The sequence below is a fragment of the Parus major genome, chromosome 8, assembly GCF_001522545.3.
Source record: "Parus major isolate Abel chromosome 8, Parus_major1.1, whole genome shotgun sequence".
Lineage (NCBI taxonomy): Eukaryota > Metazoa > Chordata > Aves > Passeriformes > Paridae > Parus > Parus major.
In genome coordinates, this window is record NC_031777.1 from 28,822,555 (window position 1) to 28,849,644 (window position 27,090).

Sequence of the window (27,090 nt, forward strand, 5' to 3'; positions counted from 1 at the left end):
CCCCCTGGGGAATTACCATTACTGGTTTTTTATTGTTTGGAATAAAAATGGTCATCCACTTAAAGCTGCATAAAGATTTTTTTTACCCCAATGATGGAAAAAAATAAAAAGGTGTGTGGGTATGAAGTGAAAACTAGTTTGGATAATTAATTACACCCCAGTTTGCCATGAAGCTTCTGTCTAGCAATTTTTAGAGTATTTCTCACAAAAGTTTATATATATATATATATTCCTCTTTATTTCCATGTTTCCTCCTAATTGCACAGCATGCAGCCTGCATTGTGAGCTGCAGAGTGGGGTTGGTTTTCATGCTGATTATACTTCACATAAACTATTGTCAGGAAAACCTCTGCAGTCCAGGAAAAATCACAAAATCACTGGGCCTCTCCTGTGCTGATTTATTCCTGTAGGTTAGAAAAGCACCAACCATAATGAGATTGATGTCTCACGAAGATAAGAGCAGGGAAAATGTCCTTGCCCAATATGCCCTGTGGGGTAAAACACACTTGGAAATTGTGGAATGCTGATGAAATTCATGGGCTTGGTTCTGTGCCTGTCCTGGCCCCACATCTCCAACCACGAGCTCGATCCCAGCCTGGGTTCTGACTCTTGCAAGGCTCTGAGCAGGGCCAGGAGGAGAGGCTGGGAGCCAGGACAGCTCTGAGCAGCACCCAGCCAGCTCCTTTGAATTGTGTGGCTGTGTGGTTGAAGATAAGTAAATGAATTCACCAACCTTTGCCTGCAGGATTTATCATTTCAAATGCCTGTGACTCCCATTCTGTGCTGGGAGCTGTTGATTCACAGTGTTATTTCTCAGTGATCAGAACATGTTAGCTCCATGTGTTTTAACCCTCCAGGGGGGAAAATGAGACTATTTTCTTTCAGGCACTTCCATAAAATGTGTTTAAAACACGTAATAGTCTAATAGTTTATTCCAGAAATTAAAGAGGAAAAAATTCTTCTGGTGTCGCAGCAACATGAAATGGAGTAAAGAGGACCAGAAATCAAATGTGGAAGAGCCATGAAAAGTCACTTCCTTTCATCTAAGATCTGTACCTGGGAAGCAGCAGCATCACTGATTCAGGCTGGAGCACCCTGGGACAGTGGAAGGTGTCCCTGCCATGGCAGGGGAGGCACTGGATGGGCTTTAAGGTCCCTCCCAACCCAAACCATTCTGTGACTCTGTGATGATTTGTCCTTAAATGATACCACTGAAGTCATCTGTTACCTGGTTTTGTTTTATAGAGACCAAAAAAAAATGCAGAGCTAATTCCAGAAAACAAATCAGTTTAAATGGCAGCTGAGGAAAAACATCAGCAAGGCAGAATGCTGTTAAATAAAAATACAAAGTAATCTGATGTCAGCTTCAGGGGTGTTTTAAAGAGAGAGAAAAAGATGCTGTAGATCATAAACATTTGGAAAAATAATTCACTTTTTATGCAGGGAGAATCAGTGTTTATCTCCTCCCTGCATTTTATAAAATCTCTTCCAAGTTTTTACATTGAATCTTAAAAAGACCACAGCAAAAATGAACAAAAAAGAAAAAGCAACCTGTGATATTAGAGCAGGTATTGTATTTCATTAACATGAATGTGAAATTATAAATAAGCAGCTTACAGATGTAGAGATGATTGAAAGAGGCCAACTTGTGTGTGAGTGTGAGCACATCTATGGATGTGTAGAGACCATAAACTCCAACTGCATCCTCTGACAATCCACACAAAATGAGATTTCCAAAGGACATGACATCAGTGTGTCCCAGATGAGCCTCCTCTGGTCCCATGGAGGGATGTGATCTGTTGGGGAGCAAGGAACCAGAGCAAAAATGAAGTGATTTTCTAAGCTCTGACTCTGGTAAGAAACAGTTGTCTTGCTAGGGAGGCTATTTTGTTAATGAGCAGAACCAACTCAAAGGAGAAGTTTGTCCACCCTGGCTTGGTGTGTAACGTGTTGTTGATGTGTTGTGCAGAAGTGAAGATGCAGTCAACCAGATGGCTGTCACTCCCTTCCCACTGCCTTCAGGCTCCCACTCTGCTATTGAGGTAAGGTTTGTGGGATGTTGTTTTTAATTAGAGACTGCTAAATTGGATAGATTAATCATAATTAGCAGCTCATGATAAGTTCGAGCACCTTGTCTAATTAAACCCAGGATTATAAAATGCATTGGGTAGAGACTTGGCCTAATAGGCTTATTTTGCCCTGTCTTTTTTTTATTGATCTGGTTGTTACTGACAGACCTGCATGCCATTAACAGCAGGTATTAAACAGGCTACTGCTGCACAGGAGGAAGAGAAGGCTCCAAATTAAAACCTTGCCACCTCCTGTCCTGCTCCTTTTTCAGCTGGAGTAGTTGTGGCAAGGCAGTTTTGCCTGGAATAATCTTCCAAAGCAAAAACAGTCAAAGTGTGGTGATGTTTTTTGTGGTTCTTGTTGCTCCCTCAGCCCCAGTGCAGACTGATTGCTCCCCTGTGCTGCAGGAATCCCTGCAGTCACCACACTCCTTATCATTTTGACATCTCAATATGGTGTAACTAAATTTTCTAGATAAACTACACGGTTAGCCTTGCTGCTGCTTTTTAATTCTATTTCTAGCTGAGCTAATAAAGCAAAAGATGTTTTGTAATTCAATTGGGGTTTGGTCTTGCCTTGATAAATTCACGTGCACTGAACTCCTGGTATTTCCATGAGTGTGGCTGGGATCCCTCAGCACGGGCCCACGGGAGGCAGCACTGGGTGCATCTCCAGTTTGCACTCTTGCTGTTGTTTTCAGATGATGTTACCACTGATGGCTGCTCCTTGCAGGCCTAGAGCTGTACAGAGCAAGAACTGCTCATGTTTTATTTGGATCTGAGTCATTTTTGGACAGTGCTTTGGCTTTTCCTTCTCTCCTCCACACCAGCAGTGTGTCCCAGGTGCAGCTGGTGCTTTAGAAATTACATTTCACAGAGTTCATTTTGATTCTGTTGACTCTTTAACACCTGCATTTGTTCCCAGCTTTGTTTAATATTTGTGCCTTCAGGATGAATCACAAAGCTTTGTTTAGGCACATTCTGTACTGTGGTCAAATGGCTGTAATTAGACTCTACCAAAGTGTGTCTTTGCCTTTAGAGGTAGATGCTTGTGGGTTGAGTTTCATGCATTAATGGCAAATTCTTACTATTTACATTGTTTGTGTTATAAGTAAATGCAAGTTTTTAATTCTAGCTGGTATCTTATTTTTATAGAAAATCAACTTAACCAAATATAGTGATTTATACAGAAGTTTACATTGCTTTCTTTGGCTGCTCTTCCTCTCTTTAAATAAAGAAAAAAATAGCCTTATATCTTGAAATTATATCTCCAAATATCTTTGAAATCCTACATAAATATTTAACATTGTGTATTACATGCACCCTACATGTAACTTGTCAGATCCCATTAAACAGCCTGGCTGGTGGAATGGAATATCAGGGTGCCATAGTTACCACGGATTATTGTGTTAGTTTTCTTCAGCTTATCTCTTGATCTTATCTCTTTATCTGCAGCTTATCTCTTTATCTTTGTTGCATGAAAAGTGCTAAACAGTAAATACTCAGGGTCTTACAGGACAGGATAAGGCTGTGTTGTGGTGTGATACTGTGGGCAAGCTCCCAGAAACAGAGTATATTAAATATTAATTACTGCAAAATATGTTTTTGGAAGTTTCAATCACCAGAAAGCCACATAATGAGGTATTTTTTTGCAACTGTGAACAGAGGGGCTTTGTCCACTCAAGTGGTGGTCGAGACATTTGAGTTATTTACTTAAATGTGAAATGTCTGATGAAAGTTCAGAACAGTTTTGTTTTGAGTCCAGGGTCCAGAGGAGGCCCCGGAGCTGCTCCAGGGCTGGAGCCAGGCTGGGAGAGCTGGGAATGTTCACCTGGAGAAGGGAAAAATCCAGGGCAGGGAGAGCTCAGAGCTTAAAGGAGCTCCAGGAGAGCTGGAGAGGGGCTGGGGACAAGGGATGGAGGGACAGGAGCCAGGGAATGGCTCCCAGTGCCAGAGGGCAGGGCTGGATGGGATCTTGGGAAGGAATTGTTCCCTCTGAGGCCATGGCACAGGGTGCCCAGGGATCCCTGGCAGTGCCCAAGGCCAGGCTGGAGCAGCCTGGGACAGTGGAAGGAGTCCCTGCCATCCTTGGATGGGCTTTAAGGTCCCTTCCCACCCAAACCATCCCATGATTTTCCCAAGCTGTTCAGACTGTGGGAAGGAAACTGGGACTCCTTTGATGTGCTGAGTGTGTGACAGAGATCTGGAGAAAGGCTCTTCATTCCAAGTCCACAGCTTTCACAGCTGACAGGGATTAGTCTGGCCTTGAAAGCTGCCCCAGAGCTGCCCCTAAGGGCAATTTTGGAAATATTTTATGGTGCTTTTTGTCAGCCAAGTGGGGACCAGGGTCTGCTGTCCCAGACTTGCATCCCTCATTCGCCCCCTGACATTGGGAGACTTTAATTGTGGATCTTTCTACCTTGTCACGCTGCCCCTTGTGTAAAAAAACCAACAAAAAAGGGTGAAACTGCCCAGTTTCTCTGTTTAGCTGCTCTGGGGGGCCAGAGCTCTGTTCAAAAGCTGTTGTCAATCCTTTCTCCCAGGACCACGGTGGCACCGAACCTCCCAGTGCCGAGGAAGACCCCAGTTTGGAAGTTGTCATGAAGAGTTTGACTGATGAGGAATCCAACAAAGCTGTGAGTGACTTGAGGCAATATTTAATGATGATTTGAGTTTAGAATGTGGAGGCTCACGGGGTTTGATTGGTTTTCTCTGCCTTTTTATTGGCGTGTTGCAGAACTTTTGTCAAATAATACTCAGTATGTGTAAAAGCAGAGTCAAACTCAGCTTTACATACACAGCCTGTTTTTGTGAAGTGAGCACTCAGTAGAGTGCTAAAATACCAAGATAAGAGTTTTCACAGAGTATTTTGGCCCTCCCTTGAGTTCTTGGTGAGAGGATTGCCTTTCCACTCCTGCCATCCATGTGTGACAAACTTTAGAAAAAGCCTGGTCTGTAAATCATATTCTCATTTATATTCATAGCTTCATAAATTCTAAGGCCAAGATGTCTATTATCATAATCTAGTCTTGCCTCCTGAATAGCACAGCTACAGAGTTGCTCTCAGTGATTTCTGCATTAGGACCATAACTTGTGGTTTAATGTGGTTCTGTCAGTGTGCACTGTAATAAATACTGAGCTCATTGATTCAGATGGAGCTTTTTGTTGTTTAATAGGTCAGGATCATGCATTATCAGGAATCTGAAAGTCCTTCAGGGTGCAGCTCTGATCTCTTCTGTTTGGACACTGTGGTAAAAGTTTAAAGTGGAAAACACTAAGCATGACTAACTTGGAGGTACCTCAAAATTTGCTGAGAGAGTCTTTTTGCTGCCTCCTCCAGTCTCAAGGAGAGCAGGATTTGCTGTGTGTCCTCAGCTAAGAAAACCTGACATTTCTTCATATTTTTCCCCTTCCTCCTGCTCCATCATGTCTCTTGCAAGGAGTGTCTTGGGGTTTGCAAATAGGAATTGAATCTACGTAATGCTCTGTAGCTGGTGAGTGTTCAATTAATGAGTCTGCAAATTCCAAGAGTTAGGAAGTGTTATGTGCTATTCAAGCATCAGAATTAATCACCCATGGATTGATTTATGTCCCTAATGGATTACAAAAAGGTTGAGTTATTGCTGTTTGATAGCCCAGTGCAGATTCCTCTGATGGGCTGGAATGGAAGTGAATCAGAGTTCCCCTGTCTGTATCTGCAGGTGTCACTCACCTGGTTTTACTGGAGTTCTTGCTCAACTTGGCAAGAAATTTGAGAGGGATTGCAAGGTGAAGTGAGAAATTGCTCAGAGACTGAAGGAAATAAAAATACATAAAATATGTTACACAAAAGTGAACTTTAGGTGTAGGCTGTGGTGAATTTAATGGGAAAAAGAAATTGCAGCAATCCAAGGTAGGTGTGGAGGGAAGATGCCTCTGGAACCACAGGAAACCCAGAATATATTGGCAGCTCCTTTTCAGACTTGGAGCAAGAAAGAAGGGAACTGTGAAGCCAAAGAGCACAAGTTGAAAGGTAAAAGTAAAGAAAGAAAAAGAGTTGTCCAAAACAGAGCAATGGCAGAGAGGTAAGAGGAGGCACTCAGAAAAGTATTGGCATCCCTGTAGACCAAACTGCTCATTCCATAATGCCTTCATTTGGGGCAGCCCTTGCTTTAGGGGTATAAATGGGTGAAAAATAATTCAAAATGCCAGAGTGTTCTTACCATCAGGATCTTAAAACTACACAGGAAATATTTCTGAGTGGATCTCAGTTTTGGGAGCGTGCTGATGGTTCTGGCCTGAAGGGAGTGGGTTTGTAGGCACAATTGGCATTAAGACTTTGACTCTGCAGTGCAGGACAACAGAAATTGGTGGTTTTGGGAAGGGAGATTTGTCTTGCAGTCTTGTAGTGACTGTGGAAGCAAAAGAAAACAGTGCCTTGTTTTTCATAGCATGATGTTGCTACCAGAGCCTCAGTGCTACCTCACCATTGTTACTGAATTTCTCAGTCATGTGCCAGGAGAAATCAGGAATGTAAAAGTCAACAAGTGAGATCAAGTTCACTGAGTAAATAAAAAGTATGTGCTTATCAGCAGAGATCTTCCACAAGTATGTACAGCTCAAAGCATGGGCAGGATGTCTCACCAAGTGACAGCTGTAATAAAAGGAAGGTTAAAAAATTCACATCATTCTCTATTCATCTGTTGCTGATAAATTTGTCAGTCTCTCACAACATACTCTTTGTTGTCACTTCATCACTTTAAAAGCTATAAAGTTTTATAATGGACATCACTGTAGGCTTGGATGATAAGAAAGGGGAAGGAAAACAACTTTGTTTCTGAACTGGAGCCAGTGGAAGTGTTAGGCAAAGTCTGTGTGTTTATTAGCTGGGGTTTGAGGTGGCCTCATGGAAGGTCCTGGGTTTCTGAGGGTTGAAAAAATCTGGTTTTCCATAAGGTGTCCTTGGAAAAGAATTGATGGAGGGGGCTTTTGTGCTCTTGGAAAAGTTAATCTGACAAAGTGAAAATGGTATGTGAGAATGGATTAATTTGCCTTTAAAGGTTTGAACTTGGAACAATAATCTGTCTTCACCACAAACAGAAAACACATCCTTGAAACACTGGCAAAGAGAAGGGGCTGTGTAAAAGTGCTTTGGGGTGGAGTTGAGGGGCCTGAATTTGATGAAACCAGTTGGGCTGCAGGCTTTTGACAGATTCTGAGTGTATTTGGTGCTCATTTTGTTCAGGTACCTCTAGCACAGCCTCAGTAAAAGATCAGGGAGATGTAAAGGTGGTGCCTGGTGCTTACTTGTGGTGCAAGATGAAATTTCAGATTTTAGTCACATACCACAATGAAAAAGGGAAGTATGAAGTAATTTTTCATTGCTCATTAAAACAATCTCTCAGAAAATGACAAAGCAGTCTTCCCATTTCTCCCCTGACACCTCTGATAATACAATGAGATCACCACTTTATCTTTTTTCCTGTTATCTTTTTGGATAATAATTGCAGTTGAAGAGTTGCAACAAGCTCAGCGAAAAATTCAAGGGGGGGTAAAAAAAAGGATCCTGTGGGGGTTGGCATCTTTTAACATAATAAAAGTCCAACAAACAAGGCCAGTATTTCCAAGCTGAGTTACCTACAGTTCTCTTTACCTTTTTTTAATGTAGAAATTATCACTGTAATTAGAAATTCTTTCTGAGGTGCAGAGTAACTTTCGAAAATTTGAAAAAGATTTGAGGTAATCTTTGGAAGTTGGTACTTATTTATTTTTTTTTGCAGACTAGGCTGTTTATCAGGGGTTTTAAATGTGGGATGAGAAAATTAACTATTACTTGGATCAAAGTGGCCTAAGTTTAGTGAAGAGCTGACAAGGGAGAGCACTGTACCTTGCCTGGAAGCAGTTGGAGAAGCAGGAGATACAAATATTTTTTTGTGCATTACAAAGAAAAGGTACAGAAATAAATTAGGCTACAAGTGGAGTCAGTGATTGAAGTACCATTGTTGGAGATCTTTTTAATGAGGCTGGAGGATGCATTTTAAGCAGTTGCTTTATTTAGGAGAGCCAAAAAAGGATGGGGAAGGGAGAGCAGATGCCTTGGAGCCCCTTTCTGCTGTGGGCACTGAGGGGTCCCTGCACTCAGCTTGGGAATTGCTGTTCCAGTCATTCCAGAGCTTCCTGTTGCTCTGGAGCAACCCAGAGCATGTGTGATAATCTCCTCCCCAAAAACCCCTCCTGTTTGCATTCCCTCAGAACTCAGGGCTGTGATGTTAATAACTCCTGATACTCCCTGTGCTCACAGCAGCTTTGCCTCTTTGAAGTTTTGGGCTTCAGCTTGGTTTGCTGGTACAAATGGACTTTAGATGGAGAAATCATGGAATCCCAGACTGCTTTGGGTTGGGAGGGACCTTAAATTCCATCCAGTGTCACCCCTGCCATGGCAGGGACACCTTTCACTGTCCCAGGTTGTTCCAACCTGGCCTTGGGCACAGGGACAGGGGACAGCCACAGCTTCCCTGTGCCAGGGCCTGTTCTCCCTCCCAGTCAGGAATTCCTTCCCAATATCCCATCCAACCCCACCCTCTGGCAGTGGGAAGCCCTTCCCTGTGTCCTGTCCCTCCAAAACATCCCTGTATTTCTCTAGAACCATCATTCTGAGTTTTGGAGGAGATTTTATTGAGGCTGTTGAGACATTTTCAATACACCTTGCTTTTTCTTTATTTTTTGACTTTTTAGGATGTGAAATGTAAAGCTGACACACCAGTGGTGGCAGATCAGCAGGAGACAGAGGAGCAGCTCCCAGAAAATGTATGTGTGTTCAGGAAAATGTTTGTGTGTTCATGTTATCCAATAAGGGAGGGTTCTGAGGGTTGATTTGGTTGGAGACTGAGTGATTCATGGGGGGAAGGGATTAACTGGGAAGACATTAAAATAATTTTATTGATGGAAATGTAAAAAATTACTGGCTCCTCATTAAATGTGTGGAAATGGCTTGTTTTCCTTTTATTGATTTTGATGATTTAGTGAGGCACAGCAGTCAACAGCTGATGGTAATGACCTCACCATACCATGCCTTCCTGTGGTGATAACTGCTCTCTCCTGCTTCTGCTTTGCTTTCAGGTCCTCAACCAGATCAAACAGCCCAAATCTTCCACAAAAGCCCCAGTGAGCTCCCAGGAGATACCTCTGGAGCCAGCACCTCCTTACCTTCCTCCAGAAGCAGAAGTCACCAGCCGTGGTAGGAGCCAGTGATTCTGCCACCATTCCATGTATTTTTAGTACCCTACCCCAAGAGAGATGTTTTAATTTTGTTTTCCAGATAACTTTTGCTGAAGTTTTGTTTCTTTGAACCTCCAATGACCTATTCTAAGTTGTTTTATAACCTGTTTGTATTTTTCTCTCCTGTCACAGTTTTTGAGAGCTTGAAGGTGTCTTCACTTGTTTTTCTTGATTTTTACATACAAAGATGATCTTGTTTTCAATTGAAATAGAAGGAAAGACAGTTTGGGACATGCTTTTCATTCCATGGTGCTGGAATATGGCCCTATCTATCCTGAAAGGAATACCCCTTTCCATCATGATCTGAACTCTAGAGGTTAAAACTGAATTAGATGTCCTCACAGGCTTTTACTGGGAGCATTTATTCCCAGAGCTCAAGTCATTCTGCTTTAGAGACTTCAGAAGTGACTCAGAGTGGTCCTCTAGTTCAGTTTTATTGAAGTGGAGAGCAAACAAAAGCTTAATTAGCTGTTCTCGCTAATTCCTGTGGTGGTATTCATTTTCTTACTGTGTTGTGTGACTTATTTCTTTCCCTTTTGATGTTCTCAGGTGTCTTCCCCCCTCCACTGCCTGTGGATCCAGCAACTTGTCCCATAGTTCCAGGGCAGGAGATGACCATCGAGATCTCCAAGGGTCGCTCAGGCCTCGGGCTCAGCATTGTGGGGGGCAAAGACACCCCACTGGTGAGTTTCTGTTCAAATCATGTTTATTACAGGACAAAGACAAAGAGAACTTGGAAAATAATAATGCCCTTAATATGTAATTACTCTAACAAACTGTTGAAGACAGGGAGGACAAGCCAACTATAACCTCCAATAAAAAATTGGTGATTTTGCCTTGTGTCAGATCAGATGATGCTCCTGTTTAAATTCTTTGTGTTTCAGTAGTTTTTCTGCTGTGGTCAGAGGTTGCAGATGTGTTTTGTTTTATTTGACCATTGTGAATCAGGAGTTGGAAGCAGCTAAAGTTACCAGAATATCTGGACTAGAAATTAATGTTGCAGAGGTAGAGCTGTCTCAGCAAGGATAACACCTCTGTCTTGAGAGCAGAAATGCTCAGTAGCTGTTTAAACAAACTGTGATTTATCTGCCTGCCAGCAAAGGCCCTTGCAGAACAGAGGTAAACCAAAGGTAATCTTTTACTGTTTTCTGTGTCTTTTGTCTTAATCTGCCTCCTGGATATGCTGGTTTTTAAAAAAATTATCTTCAGATGAATTAAAATGTATCAGTTCAAGCGTGAGCTCAGCAAATTAGTGATGCTAAACCCTTCTCTGCCTCTGCTGTCTCCTCTCCAATTCCTATTTCAGAGATGCTTTGCTACAGTGTAAGAGGAGCTAGTCTGGGTTTTAAAAATGTCAAATTCAGTTCTTTCAGTCTGTTGCAGAGGTGTCTTTGCTGGGTTCTCCTGAATTCCCTGACACAGAGACTCTTCAGGCAGTGGAACATGCAGTTTTCCCCCAAAATATCACAAAAATATCACAAAAATATCACAAAAATATCACAAAATATCACAGTGGTGCATCATTAAGCATTAAAGTGCAGTGAGTGTCAGCAGGTACAGACAGTTGCAATGTAGTAAGTAGTCTTCTTCCAGAGGAAAAAAATTGAAAGGAAAGAAGAAAGGAAATCAAAAGGAAAAAGAAAGTTTTTGTTTTGCAGAGTGTGGGCTGGGATCTTTTACAGCATTAAAGCTGAAATTGGAAAAAGTTCAGGTTTTGGTCCCATTTATCCCAGTCTCCAGTTATGTAGAGCTGGGGTGAATTGCTCTGTTTCCCATGGAGATGGAGCTGGGTTAGTTTTCACTCTTTCCAGCCATGCAGAGTTTTGTCCTCAGTCCCTTTTTTTTTTTGTCAAGCTCCTCAGTGTTGAGTAAATTCAAATAAGTTGTTCAGTGTTAGTCATCTCCTTGCCTTTTCATTTAACTGGAATTTGGAAATAATACATGGCAGTCTGTCAGATGCAATATGGTGTGTGTCTTTCATGAGATTTTAATATAAATAAATGAAAATTGTAAATAACTGCTTTACAGAGCAGATGAGAAAAATGCAAAGGGTTTTATTCTTGAAATTGAGTAAATGGTTTTGGTTAAGTATTATGCTTTCATTAGTTTATTCATTAAAGTGTCCTCCTAGGAGTTGATTTTAAAAGTCTATGCACTGGAGTGCAATAACTGAAACCATGAAGGGAGGGAGGTCCAACTCCCCACTTTTCAGATCCTCAACTTACAGGACTTACCCAAAATGAGTCCCTGTTTCTTTTCATGATTCTGAATCTGCTCATTGGAAGGCAAGAAATGGTGTTTCATAGGAAACAAGGTGCTTTTGGGAAAGCACAGCCTAACCTGACCATTTGCCATGTGCACAGACCCTCTCTGGGATTCTCCAAAACAGGCTGTGAAAACCCTTCTCCTCAAGGTAGGAACTGGTGGGATCACAGAATCCAGCAAGAGTTTGGGTTGGAAACCTTAGAGGTCCTCCACTTGCATGGCATGGAACCTCCCATTTTTCTGTCTACTTTGTGCTTCTGATCTTTTCCAAATTATTTTCCAAATTATTTTGATGCCTTTCTTTATTTTTTTTATTCTTTTTTTTTTATTTTTATTTTTTCCCTGGAGTCAGAAAACTTTTTGTAAAGAGTTGGAATGAAGTTCTCATGACATAATGAGGAGTAAAAGCAAATACTGCTCAAGGCTGTTGGAAAGTTTCTGTCTTTCTGAGTTTCACAGCTTAGAGAGAAAATATAACAAAACAGGTCCATGGAGCTGAGTGATATCTCTGTCTTGCTTTCTGTCATTTGGTTTTAACTCAGTTACACAGATGGACATCTTTTGTATTTTAAAAAAGGCAAAATCAAAGGAGTTCATCAGTCCTGAGGGTCTCGTGTGGCAGAAGTTCTGTGTCCAAGACACACGGTTTGCTGCAGTGCAGAGAAATTAGAATAAACTGTAATTGGCTTCAGCAGAAGTGCCCACAAAACCCCTGCAGAACATGAACCCCAGCTCCTGGCATCTCAGAAGTCATTTATCAGCATGGGGGAAGCCAGGAATGCTGCTCAGAACGTGGCAAGTCTAAAATGGACATGGCAAGCCTGGAAGGGCCTCACCCATATTGTACTAAAACTCTCTTGATCTAAAAATGCTGAGCTGAGGGTACTCAACAGCAGCTCACATGGGATAGGAAAGCTCTCTCAGAATATTTTATATCTTCCTTGAGCACAAGATGTACAGGCCCAGCTTTTGGAATAATAAATCTGGCAGCCAGGGACAAGCTGCTTCAAAATGAAATATAGAGTGCAACTTTTAAGTCATAACCTCAGGAATCTCATCAGGAATCACCAAGTAGAGACTTGAAAAATACAGCCTGTGAGCAGGGAGGTTAATTTGTTCAGGAGGTTGGAAAGTGATGTCTTAACCCCTGAAATGTTTTTTGGTGAGGAGATGTCCATCCCCTAAACTCCAAACCCTTTCCAGTGATGTATTATAAACCAGGGCTGGGGCTCTGTGCTTGGGGAGCAGCAGCTGGAAGGATACAGGAAAGGCTTGGGCAAGGAGGGTTTGTCCTTGGGAGTTGTCTTCATGTTGTTGATCTTCAGACTGCTCTAGCCCTGGAGCAGTTCTATTTCATTTCTCTTTAAGTGTTGATTTTTTATAAAGTATTTTTTTTCTTCACTCACTTTCATTTCACCTTCCCACATACCCCTGAGAGAACACAACACATGGCCTCTGCTTTAAAGCAATTAAAGTGCAGAGTGGAGCTGGCTGGAGCACAGGGCTTTCAGTTTGTGATTTTAATTTTTTATTTTTTTTTTGGTTGTAGTCCAATTAAACTTGTAAAAGTAACCTCAGAGTGGGAATTTAAAATAGGGGGGGAAAAAAAAGAAGTGTTTTCAGAAACATCCCTGAAATGAGGTTTGAGGCTCTAACAGGCCCAGGACACCCTTGAGATTTTCTTTCTTAAATCCACAGAGAACAGAGCATCAAGGAATTGCTTTAAATTGTACTCATCCAGATGGGATGTGGGCTTTGTCCAGAGAGGCTGTGGGTGTTGAGCAGGGCTTAGTGGAGGGTGTCCCATGGCAGGAGATGGAATGAGGTTGGCTCTGAGGTCCCTCCCAACCCAAACCATCCCATGAATCTCTGAAACCCCATTCTCACCCCAGGGTGGGTGAATGCTGCCACATCTTGCCCAGCTGACAACTTGCAATGATTTTCTGTAATCCAGGACAGTCAATCTTGTGGGATTTGATTCCTGGCAGCACATGGAACAGGCACTGCTCTAAGATACAAACATTTTCTTTGCAGGGTGGGGGCACTGCTTCACTGCCAGCTGAATAATTTAGTGATGGTCGAGTTGATTAGTGGTGGTTATTGACTCTGGCTTTGCTGCCTGGGTGATTAAGACACTCAGACATGCCAGAGGGCATTCAGCAGTTTCAAGGCTGGTTTGGGGGAGTTCCTCCAGGCAGGGTTAGAGAACCTGGGAGGGAGGAGGGCTCAGAGGCTCAGCTGAGGCTTGAAATCAATTGCTGAAGAGGCATCTCTGATATAAAAGATTGCAGGGTCTGTAACTCAGGGCTCTCTGGAGGTGGAGAAGGGGGTGGTCATTATCTCAGCCTTACACAGAAAGAAAAATATGCTTTATCCTGTGTGGTTTTTGTTGTAAACAACATCAAACCTCTTATGCAGGATTTTTTTTTTTTCATACTGGGTTGACTGCTTTAAATGTGGTAAATTTTCTTTTTGTACTTCTGCTTTCAGCTGACTTTAATAAAAAGCATTTTTAAGTCAATTAACAAACTTTAAGGTACTCCATCTGTAAAATAAAGTGATCCACAAAGGCAGGGGACTGGAACACAAAAAATAACAAAATATTCCTGTGCTCAGGAGTTGGTGAGAGATGGTAACTCTGGAGCTGGGGAGCAAAAAGCTTCCCTGATCACCTGGGTTAGCCCAGAGGGTTTTCTGGGGAGCTTCCTGAGAGTGGGATGCAGAATATTCAGATTCATTCTGTCAGTCCAGGTGAGTCATCCCTTGAATAAACCCCATCTGTTAAGGAAGGGCAAGGGAATAATCAGGAAAACTGTGACTTGAAGCTGCAGCTGTTCAAGCCCTTGTGTTTGCCCCTGGAGCTGCGAGGGATAATTACCCTGTGAGGGCTCCATGCTGCCAAAACCAGGCTGTTCCTGCTCCAAAGCCAAGCCTAGAGCTCTGCTTTGTGCCCTGTTGCAGCCTGTCAGCAGTGGGGACCTACCTGAGCACGAGGGCTCTGGGACTCCTGTGCTGCTGAGCAGGTTCTCCCTTGGCTGAGCTTTCATCCCACCCTCCCCACTCTTCAGTTATATTTAAATCCAGGCAAAAATATCTTTATCAGGTATAGACAGAGACAGCACCTGAGTGAGTGCATGGACAGACATGCAGGGCAGCTGAGACTGAGAGTGTTCTAGTGAAATCTGCTCACCTTGTAACTACAAATGAGAAGGGAGATATTGGCCTCTGGGGAGGTTCCAGCAATATGTGGGCTGTGGATGCTGCTGCTGCTGTTAAATCCCCCACACAATGAATGGAACAATGGAATGAAAAACAGGAATGGGAGCCCTGAGTTTTTAATCATGGCTCGGGTATCGCAGGGGGAGAGTCTGCGGTTGGGAGAGGGAAAAAATGCAATCCCTCCTAAACCCTTGCCCACATTCATAAACCAGAAGGCAATTTAATGACAGGGTGGTAAATGCAGTTAGCTTGAAATTGTGAGGAATGGCTTTGACTCCAGCTTGGATAATGCTGAAATGGAGTTGGTGGATTCATCATCATTCCAGGAGGATGCTGGCTGGCGGGAGCATGACAAACCCAAGCTGCTTTGTACATGAGTTGTCACAAAAAGGAATTAGGGCAGTAAGTTTTGCAAATCATGTCTTTAATGGGTCTTTGGCAAGGGTTTAGCTGATGGTAGGGCTTGCTTGCGTAGCAGGGCCTTGCTTGAAGGAGCTGGTGTCTTCCAGGAATGTAAATCAACCATAAAATTTAGGCTAATGATACACAAAAGCAGCAGGACCTGTCAGGATGGGCTTCAGGAGGATCCTGGCTGCTGCTGGTTGAAACCCCTGGCTTTTGGCTTCCTGTGTCACACACATCCAGGACCCTCATGCATTCCTTATAACCTGTCCTATGCTGTGTACACTGCAAACTCTCTTTAATTTTTTTTTTTTTTTTTTTTTTTTGGTAACTTAATAAAATAATGAGAGTGAGAGAGTTAAGGTTTTAATATGTCATTCTGTGTTTTATTATTGCCTCTAAAAATGAGCATGTATACTCTTTGAAAAACCTTGGTTTGCTTTGGCATGTGATTCACAGGAACATAGCTCTTTCTATCATTCTGACTTAAGTCATATATTTTTACACTAAACATCTTATTACCTTAGTTTTATTATTTCAGAATCAAAGGAGAGCTTGCAAATGTCTATGACTGCAGAGAGAAGGAATGTTAATGAATAGTGCCATTGAATTTTCAGGTTTTAGCTTTTCTGATCTTAGAGAATATAACTGTAAGCAAAAATATTATGCAAGCTGAATAAAATTTAAATAAATAAGGACCAGATGTAACTATAGGGACCTATAAAATGTAATACAAATACTATCCACTTCCTTAAAATAAATCTGTATTTTAGTATGAAAAATTATATTCATATTGATATTGTGGATTAATCTTTTTTATGAAAGTTGGCAAGTGAACACCATCTCTTGCAAGGGCTTGTTCTTAAATGGGAAACAGACCTTTTGTTTTGACCTTGAGCGGGGCAGTTTCTGGGTCTGGTGCAATGTGAAGCATTTGTGCATTAACACAGTAATACACTTTTACATTCTGCAATCCTGTTTTACTGCAGCAGTGTTTGGCTTAGGATTTGGGGTACCTGCTAATGGTTTGTGAACACCATCAATGGCAAAATCCTGCGGTGCCAGAAGGAGGAATTGCATGAGATAAACCCCTCTGAGAAGTGATTTGCTTGGGCTTGACCCTCACCCTCCCTTGCTGAAAAGTTATCTTGGAGATTCCATTTGGATCTGCAAATGGAAGATCAGAGATCATAACACAACTTGTCATTTCCTCTGCCTCCAAGTAACCAGCAGCTGAGTTTATTTTAACTGCTGAGAGATTCCTGCGTGGGGTTAATTCTCCAATGAAACTCACTGTGCAACCAAGTTGATTCCTACTTTTATCTGGGAACCAGCCTGTAAAAATGAATCTTTTACAATTTTACTGTTCTGGATAAAGTATTGTTGGAGTTGAAAAGGAAATAACTAATGGTATTTCGCTTGCCCTGGGAAAGAGATAAATCCCTGATCCTGCAGTCAGCAAAAGCCCTTGCAATGTTATTATCCTTAATAATGCTAATTTAGTGTAACATTTGTAGCTATGTAGGAAATCAGTGTAATGTTAGCTTGGGAAAACACACCTTGTCAACTAAATCAGAAAAAACATCTTTTCCAGAGCCTGGTTTTATATGTAGTTTATATTATATAGTTTTATATGTAGTTTACTTTTTGTCTTCCTCAGGAAAAGTGCTCTGGTCCATGCAGAAAGCTTCATTCCCTGCACCCAATACGTGGTTCTGGTTGGTGGTAGGGCTCATTCTCAGTCATTCTGTGCTGATTTTTGCAGTTCTCAGTGGGGAGTGCTTCACCTTCCTTCTGTCAGCTGCCTTTGATCCTGTCCCAGTAATGGCTGGAGCTCGTGGACTGGAGCAGCTCAACAAAGACAAACTCCAAAGTTCAGCTCAGTTAAAGCAGAAGGACCTGCAGTATTGCAGGACTGTTCAGGGCTGTGCAGGAATACTCCTTACCACAATCTGGACTTTTTTCCTTGTCAAATCCAGCCAACAGCAGGAATATGGAGATTTCTCTGCTGCACTTCTTCTGAAATCACCCCTTTTGCACTCTGATCCACCTTTGTCACAGGATAACTTCATCAAAATACCCTTGGTACTTAATATTTGTGCCTTCTGCATGTCTTGTGTCCTGTCCCTCCCTCACCCTCTATTCCCAGCGTTCCCAGTAACAGCCTGGGAGCTGTTTTGCAGTGTTTTTTCAGCTGAAAGCTGCTTCTTTTCCTGCTGAAGAACAGCAGCACAGGAGAAAAGAAACACTGGAGAGACTGGCCCAGGAGCTGTAAACTTGCAGAAAACATGTGAGCAGTCCAGGCCTAAAGCCAGCAGCTTGTGAGGCTTTCTCACCATGCTTTATGCTCCTGCAGGCTTTAAAGGATCACTTGGTCAGTGATTTTCCTGAGCAGGATGCTGACTTCACCACCTGCCTCCCAAAGGCTGTCAGGTCAGTGCTCTGTGGTCCTTGCCTGAGGTCTCTGCTATACCAGTTCTTGACATTTAAGATACAAAGATTAAGCTGTCAATCTGACTGAATTTAATTCTCAGAGTTAACATGTCTGTTTGTGCCCTTTGCTGAGGGTTGAGTGTGATATTCTTCCCCTCACGGGTTTCTGAATCGTTGTAAATCAAGCAGAAAAATATCTATAGCCTGGAGAGAGAAATTGAGATCCAACTCCCTGGGAGTTCAGGGTTCTTCCCCTCCTCAGATGAAGGGCAATGCAGTGCAGATCATGCTGTGCACGTGGTACCAGCTTTATTTTCCAGAGGTGGTTGCTGATTTCTGTCAGGCACCCTGCCCTCACAGTTATTTATCACTCTGCACCATCTTCACTCTTTGAGGTGTTGACCAAGAGGCTCCACAAGCTTCTCCTGCTTCTCTGCCATGACTTCCACAGCCAAACCCTCATTTTCTCACTCCTGTGCCTTCCCTTTGCTCCACAGCTGTGCAGTCACAGTGATATTCTCAGTCAGAGCAGTACTCTGCTGCTGAGGGGTGTAGCTGTCCCTACAAAATAACCTTTTCTTTGTGGTGGGTTTGGTGACCATTTCTGCTTCCTAACATGTTTGGGGCACATCATATCCCAAGCAGCTGTGCTTTTGCCATGTTTGGGAACCATTCTGGCTTGCTGGTGATTTTTGTGGCCATGCAGTGCTGTGTCAGTGCATCCAGCTTCATTTCCTTGGGCTGCAGGCCCTTCAGCACAAACATTTCTGAGCCCAGGATGGTAATCTCAGCAGCAGCAGAGGAATTCCCTTCACATTTGTCTTTCTTTCAGTGTTTTCATGGTTGGAGAGTCTCAGTTGACACCTGGCAGCGTGGACTTTGTTTAGAATGGAGAAACACAGTTTGCATGGCCCAGCTCATATTCCTCATCCTTCCGTCCCGGGCAAGAACTGCTCAGCTCTGCATTAATTCCCCATTTGTGTAATGGTCCCAGACTGGCCTTTGTCAAAATATACAAAGATTAAAGCCCCAGTTTGTTGAATGGATTTGTAAACTTTATGAAGTATGTGCTTTCAGCAGCTGGGTATCTTTTTTAAACAAGTGTGTTCTTGATAGGGGAGTGTTTTTATTTCCCCTTCTGCACGAACAGTTTTTGTGACCCTGCCAAGCTCGACCATGGAGAGCCATAATCTGTATGAAACTGGTGCTGAAAGGAGGTGGGGAGGGATGGGAAAATCTGTCCAGAGCCACCATGAATTCACAACCTCTAGCTGAACATTGACACCACTTTCTCTTCATCCCTCTTGGTTGATTGATTTTGAACTATGGAGGTTTTGATATCAAGTACACGTTAAATTTGAACAGGAGCTGCAGATATGCAGAAACCAAAAGCTATCCTTTAAATAAATGTATTGTTTTAGTCATAACAGATTCTGTTTTCTTTTCTGAGGCACTGAGAGGGGTGTTCCAGCTTCAATCCATGCCTGCTGATAGAGTCATTACAGCTTGGGGCTTGGTTAGATGGCTGGAGTATGACATCTCATCTCTGCATAAACTCCTTTAAAATATTGAGATGATTAAATACATTCACTAACATCAGTAGTTTGCTTTTAGTGATTTGTCATGGATGATCAAAACTAACAGAGTCTTACCCAGATCCCACTAGATCCAGTGGAAAAAAATTACTTCTGGGTTAAGTACTTTGAGCTGATCCCAGGAGTATCAGAGGAAAGAGATGTTTGCCATGGTTCATAAGCTAAGGAAAACTAAAACTGACATTTATGCTTATGGACTATTTAGAAATCTTTACAGTGCATCACAGACATGTTGCTCTGTTCTGTTTTTAATCGATTTGATAAGCCTGGTTCAGCTACACTACTTTAAAAAAAAAAATCCTGCTTAAGAAAAACAGTGTTTTGGCAGATCAGCGAGATGTTTCCTTCTGCAGGGTAGGCACAGAGTGAGCAGGAATGTACCTTTTCATGCCATGTGTATTTTTAGTCCTGGGTCTGGCTTCTCACACATGCAGGAACCGCAGTGTAACACTGAAGCGTTGCCTTTTCAAATAGATGATGCAGATTATCCAAACTGATAACACTTGGTGGTTCCTGGGTCTGAGCCTTTGGTATGTGCAGTTTTACATTTAACAAAGCAGTGCTGGGAAAAGCTGGGAGCTCCAGGTTGGTGGATGTTTTAAAAGCAACCACAGATGGAAAACAAACTTGGAGAAATGTGATTGAAAGGTCCTTGCTCAGAGGTTAGGAAATATGAGATTAAATGCAGACTGAAAGGTTTAATTTGACCATCCTGTGTACGTGCCCAGTGTGCTATTCCATGGTCACACTGCCAGTTTTCTACCAAACCTCCTGGTCACCCACTGCCCTGGTGTGTCCCAGGTGAATGATGCTGCCTTTACAAGCTGGTCAAGATTTTGTGTTCTCTCATTGCCCACTTCCCCCAGGCTAAAGTCTCTTGTGTTGCTTTGGAGTAATACCATCATTTGTAAAACAAAGGTAAAAAAATACCTCAACCCCAAACCAACCAACCCAAACCCCACAACAGAGAGAAGATGGACATGCCTGTGTTGCTCTATTCTGTCAGTATTTGTTGCTTCAGTTACTGCAAAAAAAACCCTGCAGTTGCCAGTGGTGTGTGTATAGATCTATATTTCATTTTATTTTTTAATCAAACCACTCTTTTGACTTTCTGAATTACTTGGTACACAGCTCATAGTGTTCCCTCTTCATTTCTGCTGATTGAAATCTCTTTTCCCCCACCTGGGACTCTTGTATCAGCTGTGGTTGCATTTGTGGTTGCAATCCTCCAGGCTTTTTTCAGGGGCTGGTGTCCATGGATCAGAGGGAAGCTGTGGCAGTGGTGCTGTGCTCCCTCAAGTCCACATCATTAAAGAAGTTGTAGTGGGAATGAAAAGGATTCGAGCTCTCAGTGTTGTGATCTGAGCATTACCTGAGGGGTGTTTATGTTTTTGCTGGGAGAGGCTGAGGAGGCAGCATGGGCAGGGGATGAATTGGTGATGAGAGATGAGGTATCCAGCAGTGTTCTCCAAATACAGAGAGACCTTTTCCCACCCCAGCAGCAGTTCCCTGCCCCCTTGGAGAAGCCATCACACAGCAGGGTTTGCACGCTCCAGCCTCAGCAGCTTTTCTTGGGAGCACTGTGGGAAAGCTCCTCTTTGGCTTGTCCATGCTGTTGGTGAGGGGCTCACAAGAGCAGTTCTGCAGGGTGTGTTTGAGGATGGGATATCCAGAACCCACCTGTGGCATTAAAAATCACCGCTTGTTTGCCCAGAGCCAGCGCTGCTGGCTCAGCTCTGAGGCTTTGCTGGTGCTGCTCAGGAGAGGAGCAGCTTTTGCACACTGGAGCATCCCATCCTGCAAGCTGAACCACTCTAGAGGGGCTTCACCTATATTCACCTGTATTTTTTCTTTAAGGAAAAAGGAGAAAAAGAAACAAACAAACCAGAACAATGCAAAGGGAAAGCACCAGCAAGAGAACAGTATGTTCTTTGTAATGCTTTTTCTTTGGGGACATCTATTGCTGGCAATAAGATTAAATCACTGAAACCTTCCCTGAAGCTACATCTGCCACTGCCTACATTTTCCAACCTCAGTAATAAACGAACATTTGCCATTGTTCCTTTCTTCTGGATTTCATTTCTTACAGATTTAACCAGCACTATTTACCACAAGGCATTCAGCTCTTGCTTAAAGCCGAGGTCTATGCCAAGTCCCTAAAAATATTCATAGCTCCAAAGAATCTGGTTTTAAATAATACCATTAAAAGTAGACGATATTAATACAACAGTTCACACTGAGTTCATGTGCTGCTGATGCCAATGTATAAAAATGATGGAAGAAGCTCTAGACAAGACTACCCTGAAGTGGGGAACAAAATCTTTTGTACCTTAATACTGGTTTTTGCTCACACTTTCTTATCCCAAAATACTGAAAACTTTAAAGATCTGTGTTACAGTTTTGATTCTCCTGACTTGGAGTGCTGTATTTTTAACTGGGGAGCGTGGGGTGGGTCATGGTGGCCAGTTTCAGGGTGTTTGGGAAGCAGGGTTCATGCCACTGCCTTCTTCCCACAGGATGCCATAGTGATCCATGAAGTTTATGAAGAAGGGGCAGCAGCCCGAGATGGCAGACTTTGGGCTGGAGATCAGATTCTAGAGGTAAATGATGTTCTCTGTGTCTGTGTTTGGTTGTGGAGACTTGTTTTCAGTTCTACAGAGGTTCCTTGTAGGTTGAATAGGATCCATTCTTGAGGCTTCCCTTCTGTCACTAAGAATGTCCTGAAAAATTCATATATCCTTCTATATTCATATAAACTGAAGGTACAAATTGAGAATACATTAAATTTAATTGAGCAAGGCAGTTCTTGAATTACATAATTCAGCTGTCATGTCCAATAGCTTAGTATTATTCATCTCTTTAATCTTTCATTCGGAGACCTGCGCTCCTGACACCGCTCCCGTATCTCCACTCTGCCTGAAATCCAAATATTGAGCTGGGGTGAGGAGGAGAAGGTGGCTGTAGGATCCCTGTGAGCATCCCTGCCAGGATCCCTGTGAGCATCACCCCACGGCATCCCTGTGAGCATCCCTGTGAGCATCACCCCACAGCATCCCTCCCAGTATCCCTGTCAGCATCCCTGTCAGCATCACCCCACAGCATCCCTGTGAGCATCCCTGTGAGCATCACCCCACGGCATCCCTGTGAGCATCCCTGTGAGCATCACCCCACAGCATCCCTCCCAGTATCCCTGTCAGCATCCCTGTCAGCATCACCCCACAGCATCCCTGTCAGCATCCCTCCCAGCATCCCTGTCAGCATCCCTCCCAGCATCCCTGCAGAAGCCACCAGCTCCCCCAGGCCACACTTCACACATCTGGGGAATAGCTGCTGTGAATAAATGTGGTGTTTTTTCCCCAGACAAGCACGAAGAAGGTGGAGGGAAAGGGTTAAGAGAGAAGTGTTGGTCTGCAAATGAAACTTGCGTCAGGCAGGGGTTCAGCGCAGCTGCTTTGCAGCTCTGCTGTCAGCTCAGGACAAATTCCCAGCATGGCCATTAAGGCCTCGGTGTGTAGGGTTAGGAAAATAGCAAGGGCTACTTGGGGAGTTGTCTTTACAGCTCTTGCACTGCAAATATTTTTGTTAGCGTTGAGGCCGAATGTTGTTTTGGTTTTATAAATAACGGGGTATTAACAGAGCACGATAATTAGGGGGTAAAAATGGAGCAGGTTAATTAATTCTTCTCTGGCCAAACAGGAAAGTGCTAATGTTTGTGAGCCATAATATTGTTATTATTTCAGCTTTTAAAAGCTGTATTAATCAAAAAGATGACTGAATTAGTTTCAGATTAGTGTGATACAGCACACATAGATGCCTGTGTCGAGGAAAGAATATCAATGCACTTATAAATAAATGCGTGCAAATTAGTCTTTTAGTCTAGAGACTAAAGATTAGTCTTAATTATCTCAATGTAAAATTAGATATGATTGTAGTTTTGCATATCTAGAAATTCTGAGAGCAGTTTTCATTGCCTTAAAACTTATGGGAGTGGATTAACATTTGTGGTTATTCTGTTCCAGTTCATGCTACTTCCTAAAGAGACTTCAGAAATGTCTAAGTATTGATATATTTTGGTATGAAGAAGTAAAAGATGATTTTTTTGACAGAATATTGGCAAACACCTTAAAGGGCACTTGTGCATCGGGCTTGGCAAAATTAGATTAAGTTTCACTTAGCAGTAGGGTTTTTTTTAATGGAACATTTAAACAGAACTTCTTGTTCTGCCTGACATGAGTAAAATGCTGAAACCTTCTCAGGTTATGGTAAGAGAAGCGTAGCTGGCTGCTCCAGCAGTGGTCTGGTGTGCCATCTATTGGGAAAAAAGGAAAATCACCATTTAATACATCCTGCCTGGGATTCTCTGTGGCCATTTATTTGCTGGTGTTCCTGATTCCTTCTGTTTTCATCTTGATTATGTTACGGAGCTGGGGGAGAAGGGATCTGAGTGCTGAGGTACACAGGGAGCTCAAAGGGGCATGTCCCACTTTGCAGTTGGAAAAAGAAGCATTGCTTGAGGTTCCAAAGGCTTGAGATGAAAAAGAAGGAAAGAAGACCCAAAACTTCCAAGCCCAAACATTCTGATTGTTGGGATTTACTCCAGGCAGTGGCACAAAGCTCCGAGCTCACTCTCCACAGGACACCCAGGATCATCAGCCCTCAGGAAATGGGGACACTCAATTAGAGCACCAGGGGGTGTCAAAATGACAAATCTGTGCTGTCACCCACGGGCAGGGTGTGATGGAAAGATCATTTACCCGTGTCATTGGGAAAGCAAACACTGGTTATTCCAGGTGAACGGGATCGATCTGCGCAACGCCAGCCACGAGGAAGCCATCACTGCGCTCCGGCAGACGCCCCAGAAGGTGCAGCTGGTGGTTTATAGGAATGAAGCACATTACAAGGATGAGGAAAACTTGGAGATTTTCTCTGTAGATATCCAGAAGAAAACAGGCCGAGGACTGGGGCTCAGCATAGCTGGGAAACGGTAAGAGCTTCCAGTGGGAAATATTTGGGGTTTTGATGTATGAACAACTGTAGCCATTAAATGGAATATGAAATAAAGGGAAACTCCATAAGGAGCAGAATTTTATGTGTAAGTATCTTCCAGGATGCAGTGGGGCTGTGGTTCTGGTTTCTGTGTCAGAACAGAGCTGGGAAGGGGAAGGAGAGCTCTGGGCACAGAGAGGGAATCCCATGCAGAGCTGGGGGCTCACTCTTCTGTGGCATCAGGGTAGCTGTGTCCCAGGGCTTTGGAGGCCCTAACCATGGCTTTTCTGGTTTCTGAATTGGGGGATAAACCTACCCTGCCTCTTTCCAGGATGTGCCTTTGCAGATGGATTTGTGAGTTAGACTGAGCTCATGCTCAGCTCAAAGGCACCGAGGTCAGTGGAGGGTGAGAGGCTGAGTTAGACCCAAACCCTGAGCAGTTCAAAGTGACTGTGCCACACTGCAGAGAGCAGTTTACAGAGCAGAACCTGAGATACAGAACCCTTGAGACTGGAAAAGCCCTCCAGGGTCACCAAGTCCAGCCTTTGACCGATGGCACCCAGCCCAGAGCTCTGAGTTCCACCTCAGTCCTTCCCTGGGTACCTGCAGGGATGGGGACTCCAAACCTCCCTGGGCAGCCCCTGCCAATGTCTGACCACCCTTTGAATGAAGAAATTTCCCCTGACATCCAACCCAAGCCTCCCCTGGCACAACTTGAGGTCATTTCCTCTTGTCCTGCCCTGGCTCCACCCTCGTGTCAGGGAGTTGTAGAGAGCAATAGGGTGGGAGGTAGCAGCAGCCTAATAAAATGTGACTTTTTCCTGATACATCTCTAAACCACTGCTATTAGATCACTCAAACCAGAGCACTGATAATTTTAATCTCCTTTTGCTAGAAGAGATTTATGGCATGACACTTGTTCAGTGTTGGAGTTACCCTCCTGTATTGCCAAAAATAATTTACTTTTGCAATTACAAAGCACCGTGTCATTATCCTGTCTATGGCCAGTAGAGTTTCTGTGGCAGTTTTTGGGTGGCAATGTTTAACCCAGGTGTTGTGAGCAGATTGTGGGGTGGGTAATTAATTTAGATTATGTAAATTACCCTGCAGATGGTAATTGCAGTCTCCAGCCCTCCTCCTCCCTTTGCTTCTGTGCTGAACTTCCTGTGCTACTCCTGAATCCTTCAGAGTGGGGATCCCCTCCTTAGGAGGAGCCCAATTGCTGAAGTCTGTTAAATGATACCCAGGTATAATTCAGGGTGGGAAGTGTTGTGTCCTTCAGGTAAAGGATAAAAAATGCCAGGTCTTGGCACTGCAGCTGGCACCAGCTCACAGCACAGAATGATTTAGGTTGAAAAAGCCCACCAAGATCACTGAGTCCAACCTTTAACCCAATGCTGCCAGGTCCACCACTAACCCATGTCCATCAGGAGATAGTTTAACTCCATTATAGACCAAACCTCAGACTTCTGTTCATATAAATGGTGTTTTCCATAAATCTTTATGTATCTTACAGTCAGAACCAACAGCTTAAGGGGAAAGACAACATTAAATATTAGCAAAACATGCTGTGGTTTTAAAACTCATCGATTTTTTACACAGCTGAGTGGGGTGTAAAACTGGTTCTTGCTCTGCTCACAGGTTTCTTTTAATGTCTCTTAAATGCAAGCAATCTAAATTGGTCTCCCAAAGAATATTGGATTGTGTAATTAGCCATATGCTTCTTGCATTGTTAGAAATGGAAGTGGAGTGTTTATCTCTGACATTGTTAAAGGAGGAGCTGCAGACCTAGATGGAAGATTAATTCAAGGAGATCAGATTTTGTCTGTAAATGGGGAGGATATGAGAAATGCCTCACAAGAGACTGTTGCCACTATACTTAAGGTGAGTACAGAATACATTTTGAGATATTGAATTGCTGTTACTGACACTGTGCAAGGTAATTATCCTGAAGTGCAATTTACCATACACAGGACAGCTCCAGCTGATTACCGAGACAAGAATTCCATTTGAAATAACTGGGAGGTTCATTTAAAGTCACTTCTCTGTGTATTTCTAGGAATTGGATGATATGAAGCAGGAACACAAAGGCACATTTAGTATTTAGGCATTTATTTGAAAATGCAACTGTGTATCTCATGTGTTAGAAAAACACTTGGAAACGGGAGAGGCAGCACAAACCAGAACTGAAATAAATCCTTGGCTTTGCTGTACTGACCTGCAGGGATAAAATGACAGCTTAAATTTGTTCCTGCACAGCTTTCCACCTACCAGGAGTGATTTGACTCTGAAACTGTGGGGGAAGTTGCCTTTTTCCATGGCTGGTTGGGCTGGAGGAGAGGGCAGGGATGGGATGGCCACGAGTGCCATCAGTGGATGCTGAAGATCCATTTCTATTCCAAATTGCATCTTCATCCAGGGATTTCCCTCTGCCATCCCCTCCAGTGTTTCTGCACATGATTTCTTCCAGTCTTCAGGGGAAAGGCTAATTATTTCCTTGCTTTTTCCATTCAGGGTTGGTACCTTGCCAAAAGTTTACCTATTTAAGAATTGGGAACTGGTGGTACGAGGGTATTTTGTTAAGTTGGATCCATATGGGTTAAAATCATCCTTTTTTGCAGCATTTTCCCTCTAAAGGGTTTTTCAAACGTCTGCTAAATAGTTTGGGGATTTTTGTTTATTTTTCCTGAGTAAATTTGCCATCAGTTTGCAAGGGTGAGATTCATACTAAATTCAGCAACCAGGAGAAACCTTCAGGACAAGCCTAAATCCACTTTTTGTATTGTCTAAATACAAGTGTTCATGTTTTGAGCATTCCTTGTGGCTTTCTTCACGGACTTTTGGTGCTGAATATAAACATAATT

The 27,090-nt window shown here is 43.0% G+C and overlaps 1 protein-coding gene across 6 annotated transcripts in view; it reads left to right on the plus strand.

Annotated features, from left to right (window-relative positions):
* The window catches only part of PATJ (PATJ crumbs cell polarity complex component), a 137,881-nt gene that overhangs the window by 95,339 nt on the left and 15,452 nt on the right, over positions 1-27,090 (plus strand). For all 6 annotated transcript variants that reach the window (XM_015636222.3, XM_015636221.1, XM_015636220.3 and 3 more), the window contains exons 29-36: positions 1,970-2,042; positions 4,613-4,705; positions 8,784-8,855; positions 9,168-9,285; positions 9,876-10,009; positions 21,757-21,840; positions 24,031-24,224; positions 25,963-26,110. In XM_015636222.3, the coding sequence (XP_015491708.1) occupies positions 1,970-2,042; positions 4,613-4,705; positions 8,784-8,855; positions 9,168-9,285; positions 9,876-10,009; positions 21,757-21,840; positions 24,031-24,224; positions 25,963-26,110 (916 nt within the window). The remainder of the gene's footprint in view (positions 1-1,969; positions 2,043-4,612; positions 4,706-8,783; positions 8,856-9,167; positions 9,286-9,875; positions 10,010-21,756; positions 21,841-24,030; positions 24,225-25,962; positions 26,111-27,090) is intronic.